The sequence below is a fragment of the Rhipicephalus microplus genome, chromosome 6 (genome assembly GCF_043290135.1).
Source record: "Rhipicephalus microplus isolate Deutch F79 chromosome 6, USDA_Rmic, whole genome shotgun sequence".
In the NCBI taxonomy this organism is placed as follows: domain Eukaryota; kingdom Metazoa; phylum Arthropoda; class Arachnida; order Ixodida; family Ixodidae; genus Rhipicephalus; species Rhipicephalus microplus.
The window spans coordinates 191,953,850-191,972,235 of NC_134705.1; the positions used below are offsets into that span (position 1 = coordinate 191,953,850).

At 52.1% G+C, this 18,386-nt stretch overlaps 3 protein-coding genes across 5 annotated transcripts in view; all 3 read right to left on the reverse strand.

Moving 5' to 3' along the window:
• Positions 1 to 18,386, reverse strand: part of LOC119166728 (protein numb) — a 132,533-nt gene that overhangs the window by 61,398 nt on the left and 52,749 nt on the right. The window contains exon 1 of one of the 3 annotated variants that reach the window (XM_037418054.2): positions 1,553 to 3,133. The exons of the other annotated variants lie outside the window; for them this stretch is intronic. Within the exon in view, the coding sequence (XP_037273951.2) occupies positions 1,553 to 1,673 (121 nt within the window). The 5' untranslated portion in view covers positions 1,674 to 3,133. Of the gene's footprint in view, positions 1 to 1,552; positions 3,134 to 18,386 lie in introns of those variants that run through there. 3 annotated transcript variants of the gene reach the window in all.
• LOC142765758 (uncharacterized) lies at positions 7,273 to 11,056 on the reverse strand. The gene is made up of 2 exons (XM_075867355.1): positions 10,783 to 11,056; positions 7,273 to 10,722 (listed from the first exon to the last, which is right to left on the reverse strand). The coding sequence occupies exons 1-2, from the start codon at positions 11,039 to 11,041 to the stop codon at positions 8,462 to 8,464; spliced, it is 2,520 nt and encodes an 839-aa protein (XP_075723470.1). The 5' UTR covers positions 11,042 to 11,056; the 3' UTR covers positions 7,273 to 8,461.
• On the reverse strand, positions 11,536 to 16,304 carry LOC142765759 (uncharacterized). Its single transcript, XM_075867356.1, has 2 exons — positions 15,046 to 16,304; positions 11,536 to 14,985 (listed from the first exon to the last, which is right to left on the reverse strand). The coding sequence occupies exons 1-2, from the start codon at positions 15,302 to 15,304 to the stop codon at positions 12,725 to 12,727; spliced, it is 2,520 nt and encodes an 839-aa protein (XP_075723471.1). The 5' UTR covers positions 15,305 to 16,304; the 3' UTR covers positions 11,536 to 12,724.

Below are 18,386 nucleotides of genomic sequence, written 5' to 3' on the forward strand. Positions count from 1 at the left end.
GTGGGATACGCTCAAATTTGCATCATCCATCATCCATCATCATCATCATCATCATCATCATCGTCGTCGCCATCAGCCTGACTACGTCCACTGCAGAACAAATGCCTCTCCCATGTTCCGCCAGTCAACCCGGTCCTGTGCTTGCTGCTGCCAATTTATACCCGCAAACTTTTCAATCTCATCTGCCCACCTAACCTTCTGTCTCCCCCTTACCCGCCTGCCTTCTCAGGGAATCCAGTCAGTTACCCTTAATGACCAGCGGTTATCCTGTCTACGCGCTATACATGCCAGGCCCATGTGCATTTCCTCTTCTTGGTTTCAACCATGATATCAGATTTGCATAAGCCATCGAATGCGGCGTTAATCCAAACGAAATAACCCGGGTACCGCTACGTATACGTGAGATCACTGTCAGTCACGTTCGTTCGGTGCCGTTTCGGGCAGCTGACCCGAACCCGAAATCCACGGTTTCGATGGCGACAACGACTGTCACGTTTCGATGTGGGCGCAATGCTACAGATGCTGCTATGCGCGACGTCAGAACACCGAGTGGTCAAAATTTTCGTAGCCCTATAACTACAGCGTGCCTCATACCGTATTTACTCGAACGTAACGCGGGTTCTTTTTTTTTTCTTTTTTTCGTTTATGTACACCTAAAGCCGACCCTCGAGGTATAGTCGAGTAAATACGGCAATCGTATCGTGGTTTTGGCCCGTAAGCCTACGAAAATTATGATTAATGACGTTCGTTCGTATTCTCGTGACGTCAGAAACACATTTGAGGAATTAATATCGTTCGTTATTCCGTAAAGATACAAGACACCTTCAGCCGCTCATTTTACAGACATACTGCCTTTCGCGGTCGCTGCGTTTTAGGTCGAAATTCTGAACGTCGCGGCAAATCTAAATTATACGCATATGTGTCATATGCATGCAGTTGTCAATGTTAGTTTTGTTATCTTTTCATTTAGAGGCAATACCTGTGTAGATTTGTGTTAAACTTTTGTATACTTCTACGCACCGCTGGATACTTGTTTGTTCAGTGCTTTTGTATATTTGCCCATATGTGTGCAATGTTTGTACAATTCGAGCACCTTTCAACATCCTGATCCTGTACCACTCCCCTCAACAATGCCCTCTGGGCCATGAGGGTACCTGAAATAAATAAATAAATAAATAAATAAATAAATAAATAAACGTTGCGTTCGGGGCTTGTTAGCATGACATGTTTAAGCCTCATGAAAAATTTATCGTTCATCCCGGTACATTTGTTACACAGTAAAAAAAAACGTAACACAAAAGCAAACAACTCTGCGTCTTGATAAGCCTATAGCATTCACATTATCAAATTAAAAAAAAAAACGCAAGTTTCCCAGTAAGCACCGCCAGACCTGACTCTCACAAATATGACGGACAGGTGCGCTGCGATTTTGTGGGGCGGAGCTCGAAGCGATTTTTTTTTTGTTTTTGTGTTCAAACGTTGCTACAGAGTATAAAGGATGACGTCAGCCCGAGCTCGTCGTTTCGCATGCAGACAACAGCGGTAGACTCACCGACGCGGGCGCGACGCGCCGACATTCGCGTGGAATGCCGGCGCGGCCTCAGTTCCGGTGATCCGCCCTGGTTTGTGTAGCCCATACCGGCGGGCGTCGCTCGGCTCTGAGGCTGTCCCATAATCGACGATAATCACTCTTCCTTTCTTCTCACTATCTACAGTTCCTGTTGGAAGCCGAGTTCAACGTGAACGCCGCCGCTGGTGTGTCCACCTTTTACGGCCCCCGCGGCTATGTAGAGATTCAACCGTTGTTGCACTCCTTATGACACTCGAGTGTTGTCACACACAGATGTATCGAGTAAAAACGACGGTCAGACGATGTCAACACACACACATACACACCACACACACGGTGACAAACAACACACAGTCAGACACACACGCGCGCGCGCGCGTCAACACCGAAGCCACTAAGATGTATTACACCACAGAAAGTCGAAGCGTGCAACAACTCGTTCGCCCGTCGAGGGGGGCCCAAGAAGTAAGCGAACGGATTGCGTTAGGCCTAGCAAAAAAACACCGTCCGTCTGCTATACCGTACGCAGAAGCAGACGACGACGAACTTTCTTTCGATGGCGCGTAGCGCAGCGGCCGCGGGGAGGCGGTGTCCTGGCTTCCGCGGTCAAAACGCAGCGCCGGCCCCGACCACCGCGAAGTCGTTGAGCCGTATCACCGCGCGTCACCGACGACGCTGACCTTCGCAGTCGTAGTAGCAGTAGTCATCGTTACCGAAGTCGCCGTCTTCTTCGGATGGGGCAACACTCGCACTAAACTGACGGCGGTTGTTGAGCCGCACGTAGGAGGCGACGCACGGCTTCGGAGGCCACGGGAAAAGCCGCTGCGGCAACTGCTAGCGAGCGAGGGTGAGCAGCAGCTCGCTGCGTCGTTGGGTGACTGCCGATGAGAATGAGGCTAGATGGGCGACTCCACACACGCGCGCGCGCGCGCGGCATGAAAAAAAACCGGCCGATTCCGGACGGGGATCAGATGCACGTCGGTCGCGCAGAGGCTTGCCCTTCTTCGCCGGATAAAAAAAGGGACGAAACCTGTCCTCCCTCCGAGGACCGTTCTCGGGAGTGTATTCACGAACTGGAACGATTGGCGATCGCGCCGTTGTCGATCGTCGCCAGATGTGAAAACGGTTGCCCGGTAGCAGGCAGGCTCGAGTTGAAACTCCGAGAACGCTGCTGTGTAGCAGACGACGGACGATGCGCTGCTGTGGCCAGAAGTACGCTTAGCTACGCAACAGGCGTGTTTTTTTTTTTGTTTTGTTTTTTCAATAGCAGACGACAGTCACATCGAGCAGGACACCGACGACCACGGTGTAGCAGACGACAGGCGATGTTGTTAAGGCCAAAAGTACATTAGGCTAACGAAACAGGCGTGTTTTTGAATAGCACGCGACAGTCACGAAGCCAGTCGCGAAACGAAGTGACCGCAAGCAGACGAACGGGCGTAGTTCAGCTTCGTAGCAGACGACGGCGGCGGCTGGCAGGCGTACGCGTGTGAAGCAACGGCCCAAAGGCGCCACGCCGAGGGGGCCCGTATTCCTCTCGCATAGGCGAAGACGACGACGTCGACCGCTTGTCTCCCCCCCCCCCCACCCCGTAAATTCAAACACACAAGCGGGGAAAAGCAAAGCAGCGAGGAAAGATATGCAAAAAAGCTGCGCTTCCAGTCCTCCTCTCCCTCGGCGTTGGCGAAAGAAGGCGATCTCAATCTTAGCGGCCGCTGCACCAGCACCGCAGAACGGCGGCCCATCCGTGACGGAACAGGCCGGCCGATCAGCTGGGAAGAGGCAGAAGGCTAGAGAGAAGAAGCAGAAGTCTAGAAATAAGCAGACGACGCCAGACACAATAGCGGTAGGACTAGGTCCGTGGGCAGAAGCGAGGCGTCTCGTTCGTTTTTCTTCTTTTCTCCATAGCCAGCTACAAGCTCCTTGAGCAGACACACGGCGCTTTCAAAGGCGCACGCGAGCGAGCAACTGGATGAAATGAGCGACGCTTTATTCGCCCCATATTCGCATAGACTAGAAGAGAAGGCCGCGAAGAGGCGGCAGCGCTGAGCGCAAGTTGTCTTGCGCTCAGCGTCTTCCCTGGCGCTGCTGCCAGGGAAGACGGAAAACGAAAAAACACGGAGAAACCGAGAGCCTTGCCGCTCACACGAGAGTGGGGAGGTAGAGCAAGACCCACTTGAAGGATGCAGGAAAAAAGAAATGAATCATCAGAAAAGGCAGGCACGTCACAGCGTAACATACTGGGCGGCCTTGGGGGGGCCGAATCACGTGACCCAGAAGGCGGCGGCGGCGCCATGTTCACCAGGTGACGTCAAGGAGCTGCAGAGCTCGAAACACATAGAAAAAAAAAACGAGGATGATTTTATGCAGGGGGGCGACATCAACTCTTGGACTTGACCTTGTATAGCGTTTTGCGTTCTGAGGCAATTGAAAACAAGTACTTGGAAGCTATCCATCGGTATGTAAAACGACGCGTTGATGAGGCTAGGGCAATATGGGCACAAATATATAAAAAAGAAAGCCTCAGAAAGTACATATCTCATGAGTGGATAGTTTCTTCCGCCTAAAACATTGACAGCCAAAACCGACTGCGCAGCACAGAAGATGCCGCACGCGCAGCAAACAGAGAAAAACTATATGCAATGCAAGCCTGTCAATACGTTCCTGTAAAAGCATAATTGGGATTCCCTAGGAGCAAATGCTCTGCCCACGCCATTCATCCATACATTGCAAAACGCATGTAACACATAATCTTCGTACATCACTCCCGGGGCATAGCCAGGCGTTTTTTTTTTTCCTTGGAGATGGACGGGGGTGATGTCACTTCTCCATTACGTACTTGCTTACGTTCGTGCTTGCGTTTGTATTAGCGCCTGAACACATGCAATATCATGTGATCATATTTTTTCTTTAAGCAATTTTTAATACTGAATCCAGGTGAAGAGAAATCGCTCTGTTGATTCTTGAACATATTTCTGTTTTTCAGTGTGTATAAATTTACCCTTCCTTGAAATACTTCGCCATATTGTATGGTAGTTTCTTATTGCTGTAATTTATTGTTGTGTTTCTTAATGCATATGCCAATATGTCATCCAATGTGTCAACCAAGTCGCTGCATTTATTTTCTTCTGACAACCTTTCTTTACACTAATGTTTTATGCCTTCTTTGATCTGAAATTGTTAAATGATCCGATTCTGTTAGTTTCATTCTGTACTTTATCGCGATGTATGTCTTTATTGTGTACTTATTCGAATTTTTATGTTCACGCCCTTCCTGCTAAAATCCCTTATGGGATTGGCAGTATGTCGAAATAAATAAATAAATAAATAATTTTTTTCAATGGAGGGAGGGGGTGGTTGAGGCCCCCCTCCTCTGTACCAGCCAACCCGCGGCGACAACGCCAAGCTTCTTCAAGTTAAAAAAAAAATAAAAGTATAAGAAGAGCACCTGCGCCAACACAGGACGAAGAAAGATATCACGAAGGCAGGACGCTTCCTTCGTCGTGTGTTCACGCTGCGTTTTCCATTTCGCGCCTTTCCCCGCTTCCGATTCCCGCCACCGTTCATCAAACCTACGGTTGCAAAAAAAGAAAACTTCTAACGCGTAACATCTCTCTTTTTGTTTGTTTTTATGTTTGCCAATAACAAGGCGAAGGCGAATGCCGCCGGCATGCTCGGCCGCGAGGTTCAAATTTTTACCGAATTCCGCCGTGTATGGACGCACCAATTTCACGACCGCAGTTCACCTAAAGCTATTGGGACCAGCGGAAGCTGAAAACGCCAAGCCGACAGCATGATTCAACGAGTTAACATTACTACGCCGGTGTTCCGAGCTTACAAGCGTGTCAAACAAGTTGCGCACGTATGGAGACATTTGCAGGCATGCCTTTACGCCATCTGACATACGAGCAGATACATGTTTGCAGGGGGTGCCCCAAGTGACGACGAATGGTCGGCAGGGCACTTCAACCTCTCCCGTCCCCTCTCCACTTCTCACATTTGTTGATTGATTGATACGTGGGGTTTAACGTCCCAAAACCAACATATGATTACGAGAGACGCCGTAGTGGAGGGCTCCGGAAATTTGGACCACCCGCAGTTCTTTTAACGGGCACCCAAATCTGAGCACACGGGCCTACAACATTTGCGCCTCCATCGGAAATGCAGCCGCCGCAGCAGCCGGGATTCGAACCCGCGACCTGCGGGTAGCTCTCACATTTGTGGCACTTGACAAAACACAAGAAGCTTGTTTTCTCGGTCAGAATGATTTCAGTGCCGCTAGTCTCGTATGCCTCATCAAACGCGAAAAAGTGAACCGGCGGCGACGGCGTCAACCCGATTGACGCGAAAGATCACCACGAGACGTCATGATGACGTCGAAGGTCGCAGACGTTTGTGACGTCGTCGTAATCTTTGCGCAGCAGACGTAGTTTTGCACCCGCCTCTGGCACTTGATTGGAGGCTTCCTGCACTCTCGCGGCGTTCTGCAGTGGCTCCGCGATCGGGCCCGCATTTCCGCGAAAGACGTGGTAGAACGATGACGTCATCGCAGCGCCATCGCGACGCGTGACGACGTCATCGGACGACCATGTACGTCTTCGACGTCGCTCTTTCAAACCGAATGGTTTCGATCGACATAATTACACAACACACTTCCCCTAGCACCCCGGAAACGAAACCAGAAGCTGCTGATTCTTGAGGGAATACTTCTTCAATTGTCCTCACTGCGGTCTACTCCACCATTGTGGCACTTTCGCGGAGCATGAAGCCACAATGAAGAAGACGGCCGACCGAAGTCACGGGTGATGTCGGGGTGTGTAAGCTGAGACGGGTATGCGCCGTATTTGGGAGAAGACCCGAAGTTTTATCAGGCAGTGGCGTAGCACGGGGTGACACACCGGGCCAAGGGCGTAGGCAGAAAGTTTCTTCAAGGGGGGGGGGGGGGGGGAGGGCACGGGCCCAGTGTGCTACCACCTGCCACTCCCTAGCTACGCCACAATACCAAGCTCGTGCTACCCCCCCCCCCCCCCCTCTTCGAGACCTTTTTTCACCAGTGCATAGAGCACACAATGACACTCGATCCAATCTGCCTGGCCGGACCCCCCTATACAAACCAAAGTGATGAAGCCCCGAAAAAAATTTCTGCCTATGCCTCTGGTTTAAGGACTTCCACACTGCCGAATAAGAAGTTGTTTCAAGAGTAAAGGAGATTTTTTTTTATTTTTCTTATTTCACAACCACCGAGCCATGATGACCTAATTTGATACTATGTTTGTAAACCCACATATACTGGTCCCACTGGCTCGACTTTCAGTCTGCATGGTTTAGAAAAACTTGTTGCTGGGCGAGCAGGTGCATATCAACACAAAGGGGATATTACAGAGACAAAAACAATAAAATAAGGGTTAGAAACAGGTAGTCGAGGGCTCCACTGGCCTCAGCAACCCGCCACACCTGGTCCAGGAGCGCCACTTGGGCCTCCTTTACCTTAGCCACGGCTCGGCAGGTGGGAGCTGTTGCGAAACGACGGACCGATCCCGCCGAAGCCACCACTGTTGCGAAAGACGGCGACGCCGACGCGGTCCCGGAGGCGCCACTGCTTTCGACCCCGCCGGGAAGGTCACCAGCCGTTTGGTAGCGTATGTTTCTCAGCTCGCGACTGCTTCTGCGCAGAGCTGAGGAGACGAGCGGACGAGACGACGGTGAGTTAAACAAGGTTTATGTACAGCATAGATACAGAGGCGTTACAATTTCGGCACTGGGGCCGGCAGAGACTCGAAGAGCCGAGCTCCTCTCTCTAACACATAGGTCAGCCTTTCGCCTAAAACCGCTGACTCACACACATGTCGGCACTCCGACACGGGGACTCCTCTCCTAGGATCTCCGATCGCGACGCGCCGCAGGGCTTCTTTTATTTGCACCGGGTCCAACCAAAGTGTCCAATCAGAAGCGCCGCGGGTCGTCCGAGCAGATTCCGCCAATGGGGGGTCGCCGCGCCATGCGTCAGACCACCAGGCACGAGAACGCCGGCTCGCTGTCACGTGCGCCGATGACTCAATGCACGTGGGCGAGAGAGGCGCCGCGCGTGTTCACGCCGTTGAGATGTTCGCGTCGGGCAGACGGCGGGCTGGCCTTGACCCAGATTGCCTTTTTCAGAGGCACGGTCGTTTGACGAGGACTCGCTGGCATAACAGCACCCCCGCCGCCAGACAATGCACCGGAAAGACGAGCTGCTTCCACGGGGCTCGGATGTCAGGTGCGCTCGTTCGCCTGGTCCCTCCAGGTTCGCCTCCAGGGCCATGGGGAGAATACAGCTCCAGACTGGTCCGGGAACACATCCCATTTTTGACGACGGATCCCAGCTCCACTGGCTTGTCGCCACAACTTGCTGACCAGCTTCACTCGTCTCTTCTGACCATCTTCGGGTTCAGCACTTGTCGATGGTTCTGCAACTTGCTAAGAACGGTTCGACAACAGACAACACACGACACAAGCAAGTGCCCTCGGTCACCCGACAGAACACCAGACAAAGTATAGTACAACATATACCTATCTACGTGTCTATCGGAATTTTGTTCCCTCTACATCAAGAGGCACATGTGGGACAAAAGACCCCTAAAATGACAACTCAATTTTTTTTTTCACGTACAACAACGTAACGGATTAGAATACCACATAAAGTTGGCCCCTTGAGATCACTCTGAACGAGAGCGCTCAGGCCAGGTCGTGATGAGGTCAAAATTTTGCCCCGAATCGCCAGCCAGAAACCGAAAGGTTGAGAAGGTACTAACTAAACGCACTGCTCAATGCACCTGCATTAACGTTTACCTTTCCTTTTTTTTTTTTCTTTAGCGAACGTCAAAGTTGCGCTGTGGAGCAACATGCTCCACTTCAGTAACCGGCCACTTTTAGGCGACGATACCTATGCGGCACCAAGAGCGGCTCACACTTGCGACGTTGCACAGGGGAACAACGATACGGCTTGCTACTGATTGACTCCTCACCGCTTAGCTCGATATCGTGTTCGATCACCCTCATGTTTCCGGGGCGGTCCGAAAACACGTCTTCAAACTCGGAACCAATCTTTCTCAGGTCCCCTTTCTCAGGTCCTCCTTCACTTAAGCTAGGCTCTAGGTTTATCTGCTCCCAAATTACTTTCGATCCCCCTTCGATCACCTCACTAGAACTCAAATTTTCTGCTCCCTCTTCCTCTGAAGCCTTCAACAGCTGATTTACGACCGCTTGATGTTGAACATTGGGTTTCATCAAGTTGTAAATTTTGTTCTGCCGCCTTCCTACTTGCACCTCATAAGTTGTATCGCAAGGCTTCGATAATACTGTGGCGGGCCCTTCCCAATCAACCTCAAGCTTGTTCCTTTTGGGTGGCTGCAGCCGCATTACCTGATTATCAACTTCAAAAGCGCGCTTCTTCCCCGATTTCTCGTAGTGCTCCTTCGACAGCACTTTTGCCGCGTTTTTCTGGCTTTCCACTCGCGCTTCAATTTGGCTTTCCACTAGCGCTTCAATCGAGAAATCCTCACGTTTCTCTCCAATGAGCGTCTCTCGATCAACTCTCGGCAGCTCGCTCCAACTTTCCGCTACAGGCGAGAGCGTTGCAACCCTCTCGCTCTGACTCAATGGCGCCACGTCGTCTCCCCTTTCTCCGGAAACCGCGCCGGTCGTGTCGGCGACGGGCCGCTCGCGTGACTGCTCCCATGACTCATGCGGAAACTTTCCTTTCTGGGGTTCCGTCGACCCGCCGACAAGGTCACTTGAGAGTTCACCGCATGGAACCAGATCAGGCTGCCGCGATAGCTTCCGCGCTTGCGATCGCGTGAGAGCCATGCACGCTAAGTTGGGGAAGAACGATTTGCCCTGCTCTTTGAGAAGCTGCTCCGAGTTGTTGGAGAAAAGATAAGGAAAACGATCGTTCAGCGCGGCAGACACAGCTGCTTCGGTGCAAAGCTTACCGAACGGGCCTTCAATGACAACGGTGGCGATTGGTAAGCGAACACTCTGCTCCTCGGCGACCTGCCTGATCCACGCGCATTCTCCTGTGAAGTCATCCGGAGACACCAATGCAGGATGGACAACGTCCATGGTTGCCGCTGAGTCTCTAAGTGCTCGGCACGTTTTCTTATTCACCCTAATTTCTTGGAGATACGGCTCCAACAACCGAATGTTTTTCTCTGATTCTCGGATCGTTGCGAAGGCAAACTTTTCCTGACAGTTTCTCGCGATGTGCCCTTCCTTTTTACAGTTGTAGCAGATTAGCGGCTTCCGTTTGTTTTCCGATTCAAATGCCTGTGTGGTAGAAACCTCACTCGATTTCTCCGCTTCTGCTTGCCCTTCCCCTACACTGTCCTTAGTAAGAGATGGGTCCTTTTTGAAATTACGGTGCGGAACGGGTTTCCGTTGATCAGGTTTCCTTGAAAAGCCCTCTTTTCTCTCATCTTTTTCAACGCGCACTGCCCTGCTGTGCAACTTTCGGCGAGTATAATACTCCTCAGCTAACTCTGCTGCCTTGTTTAGCTGTACTTCACTAAGTCTGTCCTGCAGCCAAAGTCTGACATTATCCTCGATGCAGCGGTAGAACTGCTCCAGTGCAACGCATTCCACCACTTTATCGCGATCATCATAAACACCTTCGCCCTTGAGCCATTCAATCAAATCGGCTTTATGACGAAACGCGAAGTCAACGTGTGACTCATTCCCCTTTTCAGCATACCGGAACCTTTGCCTGAAAGCCTCGGGTGACAACTTATAACGTCTCAAGAGCACTTCCTTAACCTCGTCATAGCTCTCAAACGCTTCCCTCGACAAGCAAGTTATCGCGTCGGACACTTCGCCGGGAAGAAGAGCTAGCAGGTTCCGCGCCCAAAGAGACCGCTCCAAAGCGTTTCGCTCACAGACGTGTTCAAACTTGACGAGATACTTCGCCATGTCCTCGCCTACTACGAACGGTGGCAGTTGATCCCGAATTCTAATACCGCTGACCTGACTCGTCGGAGAAGCTACGCTAGGCGCCTGCGAACACTGTAGGATTGCCAATTCTAGTCGTTTCAACTCTAGGCGCTCTTGTCTCTCGGCCTCCTCGCGACGTTCGCGCCTTTCAGCTTCTTCACGTTCGCGAGCTTCGCGCCTTTCAGCCTCTTCGCGAGCTTCGCGCCTTTCAGCCTCCTCACGTTCGCGAGCTTCTCGCCTTTCTTCACGTTCGCGAGCTTCTCGCCTTTCTTCACGTTCGCGAGCTTCTCGCCTTTCAGCTTCTTCACGTTCGCGAGCTTCTACTTCTCGCCTTTCAGCCTCCTCACGGCGTGCTTTAATATCCACCCAGGCCTCATCGACTTCCTCAGCCGACACTCCCTCATCCTTCATGATATCAAGGATCGCTTGCTTTCGTTTCGCACGGCCCAAAGTAATGCCGAGTTCCTCACAAATTTCGATGAGTTCCTTCACTTTAAGGTTCTCCATCGTTCACACTAGCCTCTTGCTGTTTGCCCCTGTTAAGAATCTACTTGCCGTACCCACTATAAGCCTACTAGCAAGACGCGCAAGCAATTTTTCACCCTCCCGTGTTTACCACCTCCGCATTAACTTTGGTTTCAAAGCACTTCAACTTGGCTTGAAACGATCAAAGCTCACTTCAATGCTTCACACAGCCCTTTCTCTAAACTACTACAACCTGAGCTAGAGTAGTCTGGTGAACTGAGGGGAAAACATCAGGCACTCACCGCATCGATGTCGCTGACGCCGGCCGATCCCGCAGCTGCCAACCACTGTTGCGAAACGACGGACCGATCCCGCCGAAGCCACCACTGTTGCGAAAGACGGCGACGCCGACGCGGTCCCGGAGGCGCCACTGCTTTCGACCCCGCCGGGAAGGTCACCAGCCGTTTGGTAGCGTATGTTTCTCAGCTCGCGACTGCTTCTGCGCAGAGCTGAGGAGACGAGCGGACGAGACGACGGTGAGTTAAACAAGGTTTATGTACAGCATAGATACAGAGGCGTTACAATTTCGGCACTGGGGCCGGCAGAGACTCGAAGAGCCGAGCTCCTCTCTCTAACACATAGGTCAGCCTTTCGCCTAAAACCGCTGACTCACACACATGTCGGCACTCCGACACGGGGACTCCTCTCCTAGGATCTCCGATCGCGACGCGCCGCAGGGCTTCTTTTATTTGCACCGGGTCCAACCAAAGTGTCCAATCAGAAGCGCCGCGGGTCGTCCGAGCAGATTCCGCCAATGGGGGGTCGCCGCGCCATGCGTCAGACCACCAGGCACGAGAACGCCGGCTCGCTGTCACGTGCGCCGATGACTCAATGCACGTGGGCGAGAGAGGCGCCGCGCGTGTTCACGCCGTTGAGATGTTCGCGTCGGGCAGACGGCGGGCTGGCCTTGACCCAGATTGCCTTTTTCAGAGGCACGGTCGTTTGACGAGGACTCGCTGGCATAACAGCACCCCCGCCGCCAGACAATGCACCGGAAAGACGAGCTGCTTCCACGGGGCTCGGATGTCAGGTGCGCTCGTTCGCCTGGTCCCTCCAGGTTCGCCTCCAGGGCCATGGGGAGAATACAGCTCCAGACTGGTCCGGGAACACATCCCATTTTTGACGACGGATCCCAGCTCCACTGGCTTGTCGCCACAACTTGCTGACCAGCTTCACTCGTCTCTTCTGACCATCTTCGGGTTCAGCACTTGTCGATGGTTCTGCAACTTGCTAAGAACGGTTCGACAACAGACAACACACGACACAAGCAAGTGCCCTCGGTCACCCGACAGAACACCAGACAAAGTATAGTACAACATATACCTATCTACGTGTCTATCGGAATTTTGTTCCCTCTACATCAAGAGGCACATGTGGGACAAAAGACCCCTAAAATGACAACTCAATTTTTTTTTTTCACGTACAACAACGTAACGGATTAGAATACCACATAAAGTTGGCCCCTTGAGATCACTCTGAACGAGAGCGCTCAGGCCAGGTCGTGATGAGGTCAAAATTTTGCCCCGAATCGCCAGCCAGAAACCGAAAGGTTGAGAAGGTACTAACTAAACGCACTGCTCAATGCACCTGCATTAACGTTTACCTTTCCTTTTTTTTTTTCTTTAGCGAACGTCAAAGTTGCGCTGTGGAGCAACATGCTCCACTTCAGTAACCGGCCACTTTTAGGCGACGATACCTATGCGGCACCAAGAGCGGCTCACACTTGCGACGTTGCACAGGGGAACAACGATACGGCTTGCTACTGATTGACTCCTCACCGCTTAGCTCGATATCGTGTTCGATCACCCTCATGTTTCCGGGGCGGTCCGAAAACACGTCTTCAAACTCGGAACCAATCTTTCTCAGGTCCCCTTTCTCAGGTCCTCCTTCACTTAAGCTAGGCTCTAGGTTTATCTGCTCCCAAATTACTTTCGATCCCCCTTCGATCACCTCACTAGAACTCAAATTTTCTGCTCCCTCTTCCTCTGAAGCCTTCAACAGCTGATTTACGACCGCTTGATGTTGAACATTGGGTTTCATCAAGTTGTAAATTTTGTTCTGCCGCCTTCCTACTTGCACCTCATAAGTTGTATCGCAAGGCTTCGATAATACTGTGGCGGGCCCTTCCCAATCAACCTCAAGCTTGTTCCTTTTGGGTGGCTGCAGCCGCATTACCTGATTATCAACTTCAAAAGCGCGCTTCTTCCCCGATTTCTCGTAGTGCTCCTTCGACAGCACTTTTGCCGCGTTTTTCTGGCTTTCCACTCGCGCTTCAATTTGGCTTTCCACTAGCGCTTCAATCGAGAAATCCTCACGTTTCTCTCCAATGAGCGTCTCTCGATCAACTCTCGGCAGCTCGCTCCAACTTTCCGCTACAGGCGAGAGCGTTGCAACCCTCTCGCTCTGACTCAATGGCGCCACGTCGTCTCCCCTTTCTCCGGAAACCGCGCCGGTCGTGTCGGCGACGGGCCGCTCGCGTGACTGCTCCCATGACTCATGCGGAAACTTTCCTTTCTGGGGTTCCGTCGACCCGCCGACAAGGTCACTTGAGAGTTCACCGCATGGAACCAGATCAGGCTGCCGCGATAGCTTCCGCGCTTGCGATCGCGTGAGAGCCATGCACGCTAAGTTGGGGAAGAACGATTTGCCCTGCTCTTTGAGAAGCTGCTCCGAGTTGTTGGAGAAAAGATAAGGAAAACGATCGTTCAGCGCGGCAGACACAGCTGCTTCGGTGCAAAGCTTACCGAACGGGCCTTCAATGACAACGGTGGCGATTGGTAAGCGAACACTCTGCTCCTCGGCGACCTGCCTGATCCACGCGCATTCTCCTGTGAAGTCATCCGGAGACACCAATGCAGGATGGACAACGTCCATGGTTGCCGCTGAGTCTCTAAGTGCTCGGCACGTTTTCTTATTCACCCTAATTTCTTGGAGATACGGCTCCAACAACCGAATGTTTTTCTCTGATTCTCGGATCGTTGCGAAGGCAAACTTTTCCTGACAGTTTCTCGCGATGTGCCCTTCCTTTTTACAGTTGTAGCAGATTAGCGGCTTCCGTTTGTTTTCCGATTCAAATGCCTGTGTGGTAGAAACCTCACTCGATTTCTCCGCTTCTGCTTGCCCTTCCCCTACACTGTCCTTAGTAAGAGATGGGTCCTTTTTGAAATTACGGTGCGGAACGGGTTTCCGTTGATCAGGTTTCCTTGAAAAGCCCTCTTTTCTCTCATCTTTTTCAACGCGCACTGCCCTGCTGTGCAACTTTCGGCGAGTATAATACTCCTCAGCTAACTCTGCTGCCTTGTTTAGCTGTACTTCACTAAGTCTGTCCTGCAGCCAAAGTCTGACATTATCCTCGATGCAGCGGTAGAACTGCTCCAGTGCAACGCATTCCACCACTTTATCGCGATCATCATAAACACCTTCGCCCTTGAGCCATTCAATCAAATCGGCTTTATGACGAAACGCGAAGTCAACGTGTGACTCATTCCCCTTTTCAGCATACCGGAACCTTTGCCTGAAAGCCTCGGGTGACAACTTATAACGTCTCAAGAGCACTTCCTTAACCTCGTCATAGCTCTCAAACGCTTCCCTCGACAAGCAAGTTATCGCGTCGGACACTTCGCCGGGAAGAAGAGCTAGCAGGTTCCGCGCCCAAAGAGACCGCTCCAAAGCGTTTCGCTCACAGACGTGTTCAAACTTGACGAGATACTTCGCCATGTCCTCGCCTACTACGAACGGTGGCAGTTGATCCCGAATTCTAATACCGCTGACCTGACTCGTCGGAGAAGCTACGCTAGGCGCCTGCGAACACTGTAGGATTGCCAATTCTAGTCGTTTCAACTCTAGGCGCTCTTGTCTCTCGGCCTCCTCGCGACGTTCGCGCCTTTCAGCTTCTTCACGTTCGCGAGCTTCGCGCCTTTCAGCCTCTTCGCGAGCTTCGCGCCTTTCAGCCTCCTCACGTTCGCGAGCTTCTCGCCTTTCTTCACGTTCGCGAGCTTCTCGCCTTTCTTCACGTTCGCGAGCTTCTCGCCTTTCAGCTTCTTCACGTTCGCGAGCTTCTACTTCTCGCCTTTCAGCCTCCTCACGGCGTGCTTTAATATCCACCCAGGCCTCATCGACTTCCTCAGCCGACACTCCCTCATCCTTCATGATATCAAGGATCGCTTGCTTTCGTTTCGCACGGCCCAAAGTAATGCCGAGTTCCTCACAAATTTCGATGAGTTCCTTCACTTTAAGGTTCTCCATCGTTCACACTAGCCTCTTGCTGTTTGCCCCTGTTAAGAATCTACTTGCCGTACCCACTATAAGCCTACTAGCAAGACGCGCAAGCAATTTTTCACCCTCCCGTGTTTACCACCTCCGCATTAACTTTGGTTTCAAAGCACTTCAACTTGGCTTGAAACGATCAAAGCTCACTTCAATGCTTCACACAGCCCTTTCTCTAAACTACTACAACCTGAGCTAGAGTAGTCTGGTGAACTGAGGGGAAAACATCAGGCACTCACCGCATCGATGTCGCTGACGCCGGCCGATCCCGCAGCTGCCAACCACTGTTGCGAAACGACGGACCGATCCCGCCGAAGCCACCACTGTTGCGAAAGACGGCGACGCCGACGCGGTCCCGGAGGCGCCACTGCTTTCGACCCCGCCGGGAAGGTCACCAGCCGTTTGGTAGCGTATGTTTCTCAGCTCGCGACTGCTTCTGCGCAGAGCTGAGGAGACGAGCGGACGAGACGACGGTGAGTTAAACAAGGTTTATGTACAGCATAGATACAGAGGCGTTACAATTTCGGCACTGGGGCCGGCAGAGACTCGAAGAGCCGAGCTCCTCTCTCTAACACATAGGTCAGCCTTTCGCCTAAAACCGCTGACTCACACACATGTCGGCACTCCGACACGGGGACTCCTCTCCTAGGATCTCCGATCGCGACGCGCCGCAGGGCTTCTTTTATTTGCACCGGGTCCAACCAAAGTGTCCAATCAGAAGCGCCGCGGGTCGTCCGAGCAGATTCCGCCAATGGGGGGTCGCCGCGCCATGCGTCAGACCACCAGGCACGAGAACGCCGGCTCGCTGTCACGTGCGCCGATGACTCAATGCACGTGGGCGAGAGAGGCGCCGCGCGTGTTCACGCCGTTGAGATGTTCGCGTCGGGCAGACGGCGGGCTGGCCTTGACCCAGATTGCCTTTTTCAGAGGCACGGTCGTTTGACGAGGACTCGCTGGCATAACAGAGCATAGAATCACACCCGCCGCTGGTGGCATCTGCCGCACAGGTTGACGCCATCGCTCTAATTCGAAGAGCGTGGGTCAGGGCACAGAACTTTCCCCACTATTCGAGCAAAAACGAACAAGAGATAATTATGACTACAAATGGAATAGCTTCTGAGGGGATACCCGTTAGAACACACGGACAAGAAATTACCCGAGCAAAACAAAGATTTGACGACTGAAATGGTTAATTTGAGAGGTATACGAGCTGCCACTAACTGCTTGCAGAAATAGTAGACGTCACGAGACACAGCCACTACATTATATAGATACATCCACTCGACCCGTCGAGGAGAGTTGCTTTCCCGGTTGGTTCGCCGTTCGAGGCAACGACGGAGTGGTGGGTGCACGCTCGCAATCGCAGGTTCACGAACCCCGGAGTGGCACCTTTCCAAATCACGAGCAGCGTTTCCCAATTAGCTGTTTTTCCCAAGGAGCGCCTTCGCAAAGAGGGGGCCATTGTCTCACAACCGATGGCTCATCCCCCCATGTCTTGAAAATGCCTGCGTTTCGGACGACGATCGCATACAACGAATCACGAGCTCTGCACTGCGTAAGCCCAAATTTGATTGATTGTGATCGATCGATTGGTTACGTTCGATGTCCCAAAAGAAACGTCGAGACGCCGTACAGCTATAGGAGAGCGACTTCGCGCTCGAGAGCATGGCTCTTAGGGTTTCGCGCCACAAACAACGATGTCGTCACAACAAACGCCGTAAAGGAAGGCGTAATATCATAATATCGGTGGTTTTACGCCCCGAAACCACGATATTGACACAATAGACAGTTTTAGTACTGCGTACGCTGCGTACGTGGCGGCGTTGCGTACGTAAGGACGCCACGTTCTGCGTAGTGCGCATGCGCAGACCGCAACGCGCACGTATCGCGTTACGTACGCAGCCGCTACGTACGCACGCGTGAGATGCGTGCGTGCGTACGTATGAGGCGATCGCGCCGCTCTCGAACAAGTTCGCGAAAGCGCGAGACTTCGTTTTGCAAAATGGCGGCATCGAAGGCAAGCACCGACCGGCTCTGTGGCTTAAAATATGGCCATAATCTGGCTATAACACTTGGATTGGCTCACATTGGCTGTCAACAACACGTGCTTCTATTTTGATTTACCAGATGGCGCAACACGCTTCTCGCTCGTTACGTACGCGGGTACTACGGCGTACTAAAAGCCGATTAGTGGCAAACGACGCCACGTAACGCAAGGCGCTTGCGTGATGCGTACGTAGCAACATTCCGCAGTACTAAAACTCTCTGATAAGACTTCAAGTTAGGCGCGCAAGCCGATACGTGCGCCCTCTGGATGGTTCGCGACGCACGAGCCAGCGGGGCCCAACTGCGCGCGACCCACGTTGGAAAAAAAAAAAAAAGAACGTGGAAGAAGAGGCAGAAGTGAATCCTCGAGACAACTAGGAGATTTCGTTTTATTGTTGTGCTGTTATTCTCGGGCACAAGTTCGCCCAGCCTACGTTAGCCTATTTAAAAGTGTTCGTTGAACCGTGCGTTACAATATGATTACGAGAGACGCCGTATTGGAAAACCCCAGCAGAAGTTTCGACCATCTGGAATTCATTGACGTGCATCGAGTCTTGTACTTTGACGTCTTGTACTTTGGGACCCTCTTCTGTATATTTTACTCCCTGTAACATCCTTTTATGACATGATAATAAACTGATTGATTGATTGATTGATTGATTGATTGATTGAGATCGCAGAGTAGAACACGTGACTCTATCACTTCGCCTCCGTCGAAATGAGACCGCCACGGCCGGGATAGAAACCGGCACCTTCTCGAGTCAGCAGACAAGCACCTTAGCTATAGCCACTGATGCACCGTGGCGGAAGGCTTCGGGAAGTTCGACCCCCTGCAGTTCTTCTACACGCGCTAATAAATCTTAAACGCGCAAGCATGAAGCACTATGCACGAGTGTAGATGGACGAGGTCGCGGGGTTCGAATACCGACCGCCCAGACCTTCAGGTCAACAATGAAGCACCAAAAAATTGCCCGCAGCTTCCCTCGGGGGAACACTGAGGAGGATGCGGACCATA

Excerpts from the sequence above, each read along its gene's own strand:
- LOC142765758 (XM_075867355.1), bottom strand. The coding sequence starts at position 11,041 with ATGGAGAACCTTAAAGTGAAGGAACTCATCGAAATTTGTGAGGAACTC. Across the intron at positions 10,723-10,782 it reads AAGGCGAGAAGCTCGCGAAC|AGGCTGAAAGGCGCGAAGCT; the intron begins GTGAAGAAAGGC and ends AAGCTCGCGAAG.
- LOC142765759 (XM_075867356.1), bottom strand. The coding sequence starts at position 15,304 with ATGGAGAACCTTAAAGTGAAGGAACTCATCGAAATTTGTGAGGAACTC. Across the intron at positions 14,986-15,045 it reads AAGGCGAGAAGCTCGCGAAC|AGGCTGAAAGGCGCGAAGCT; the intron begins GTGAAGAAAGGC and ends AAGCTCGCGAAG.